Raw genomic sequence first — 2,092 nt, forward strand, 5'->3', positions numbered from 1 at the left:
CAAAATCGGTCAAGCCGTTTCGGAGGAGTATGGCAACGAAAACTGTGACACGAGAATTTTATATATTAGATATATATACAATTGAAACTCGTTTATATTAGCTTCACCTGTATGTTTGTATATAACCGACTTCGTTAGACTAGATTTTGACAAATTTTACACGGACAGATGGCTTTAAACTTGGTAAACCTGGCAAGGATCAGTGACAATACAATAATTTCTAATGAGTTTATCTTATAATCCGTATTATGATTACCAGGATAAAATAATTAATTTTTTTTTACGTACTCGTATAAGAGCAATTTATTTGATTCTATCATAGAAGCATTATGTTTTGTATACAGTTTAATGTAATTTCATCACTAATTCATATTTTATACTTAATATTTTTTACAGATCCAGTAGTCATCGATTACCGCCAAGATACTAATTTACACCCGTTCCGAGAAGGATATTTTATTACAAGTGGTACTTATATTATTTATTATAATTTATATTTAAGAGTTTTTTTACTAATAATTTTAAGTTCTTACAGATCACTTACGCTTAAAATCACCAAATTATCTTCAATTAATTCTATTGATAAAAAATCAAATTTAATTACTATTGTGTAAATGGAAAATGTTCCTATATAAGTTGCTGCTTATAAATCACAAATAAAATAAACTAACTTCTTATACAGAGCCCGCATGGCACGAGTTTGGAAAATTTGGTGTGAAGCTAAGCAACGTGCTTGAGGTCATATCCCGGCCAGCAGGGTTCCTAGGCTTCAGAGAGGCTACTCTTATTCCATATGAACCTAAGCTTATCGACCGAAATCTACTCACTGATTACGAGGTATGTACTTAATATTTGATTGACGAAAATTAATTAGTTTACTGAAAAAAATTATGTGTTATGCACGTCTTTTAAACATAAAATTTTTATTTATTTACAATATGTTTAAACGTTTAAAACAAGGTTGCCTCTACCTAATTAGTAAAGTATTATATTATCTGTGCTAATTGTATGCCTCAAAAGTAATGTCGTAACTAAATTAATGTTAAGACAAATTAATTACATAACTATTTCGGTGGTCAGTGGATAGTTTAGTTTACTTTATATGGCAATTAACAATTTTTTACCTACAACTGCAATTTGTTTAAAAAATACAAGTCACTAGCCGGGATAATGGAGTTTTCCACTAATTCGAATTGTTTTAATCAATTTGGATTTATACTTATATCTCAATAGCAACCTGCGAAAAAATTAAATCCATACTTTTTTAACGTTCTGGGTGTGTGATTATGCAATTTTTCAATGACATCGACTTTCCGACCGTTAGATAATAATAAAATAATCAACCCAAATCTCAGATTGGGTAGACGTTTACCTGGAAATATTAGATTCTTTCAGGTTTCTGTAGACCCATCTTCATTGAGACATAGAAGGCTCGGTTTCACAACTTACTAATAGCTAATATAGTAATTATTTACTAGATTTTAACCCTTTTAAGCATATTTTCCTGGTTTTTGTGTCATTTAATGCTAAATTGAACATGTCATTAAATTTGAACCAGCCATTATAATTGTTACAACGCCATTTTTATCGGATACTTCCAGATAAACTGGCTAAATGCCTACAACAAAAGAATTCGAGCCACCATCGGACCAGAATTAACAGCTCAAGGCCTCACAGATGTCTACTACTGGGTCATGAACAAAACTATAGAGATCGAATTGCCTTCGAAAACCAAAAAAGCTGCCACTAGTTCCGCCAAAAAACATTTTACTGCAATCTTCATGTTATATTTCGTGTATTTATATGTTGCTGTTATTCAATAAACATCTGTATTTATTATTATAATCAAGATAGCTATTTATTTATTATGTTTTTTATTTCTAACTATTTTTTTATAATTTTACTACTTGGGTTGTGTGTATTATGTATATTTGATATGTACTTCCTTATTAAAATTCATAGAATATATCTTTTTTTTCTTTTTCAATCAAATTAATAACAACTACTCTTTCATTATATCAATACAATCTTATAATTATAAGTGACATATATTTCAATTTTTTTTGCTGTAATGTATGTTAAATATGACTGA

The 2,092-nt window shown here is 29.3% G+C and overlaps 1 protein-coding gene across 1 annotated transcript in view; it reads left to right on the forward strand.

Annotated features, from left to right (window-relative positions):
- LOC119840465 (xaa-Pro aminopeptidase 1-like) overlaps window positions 1-1,832 on the forward strand; it is a 6,703-nt gene extending 4,871 nt beyond the window's left edge. The window contains exons 8-10 of the mRNA XM_038367094.1: window positions 397-468; window positions 683-837; window positions 1,602-1,832. Of these exons, the coding sequence (XP_038223022.1) occupies window positions 397-468; window positions 683-837; window positions 1,602-1,823 (449 nt within the window). The 3' untranslated portion in view covers window positions 1,824-1,832. The remainder of the gene's footprint in view (window positions 1-396; window positions 469-682; window positions 838-1,601) is intronic.
- The last annotated feature ends 260 nt before the right edge of the window (window positions 1,833-2,092 follow it).

Source organism: Zerene cesonia, chromosome 6 (genome assembly GCF_012273895.1).
Source record: "Zerene cesonia ecotype Mississippi chromosome 6, Zerene_cesonia_1.1, whole genome shotgun sequence".
NCBI classification, from domain to species: domain Eukaryota; kingdom Metazoa; phylum Arthropoda; class Insecta; order Lepidoptera; family Pieridae; genus Zerene; species Zerene cesonia.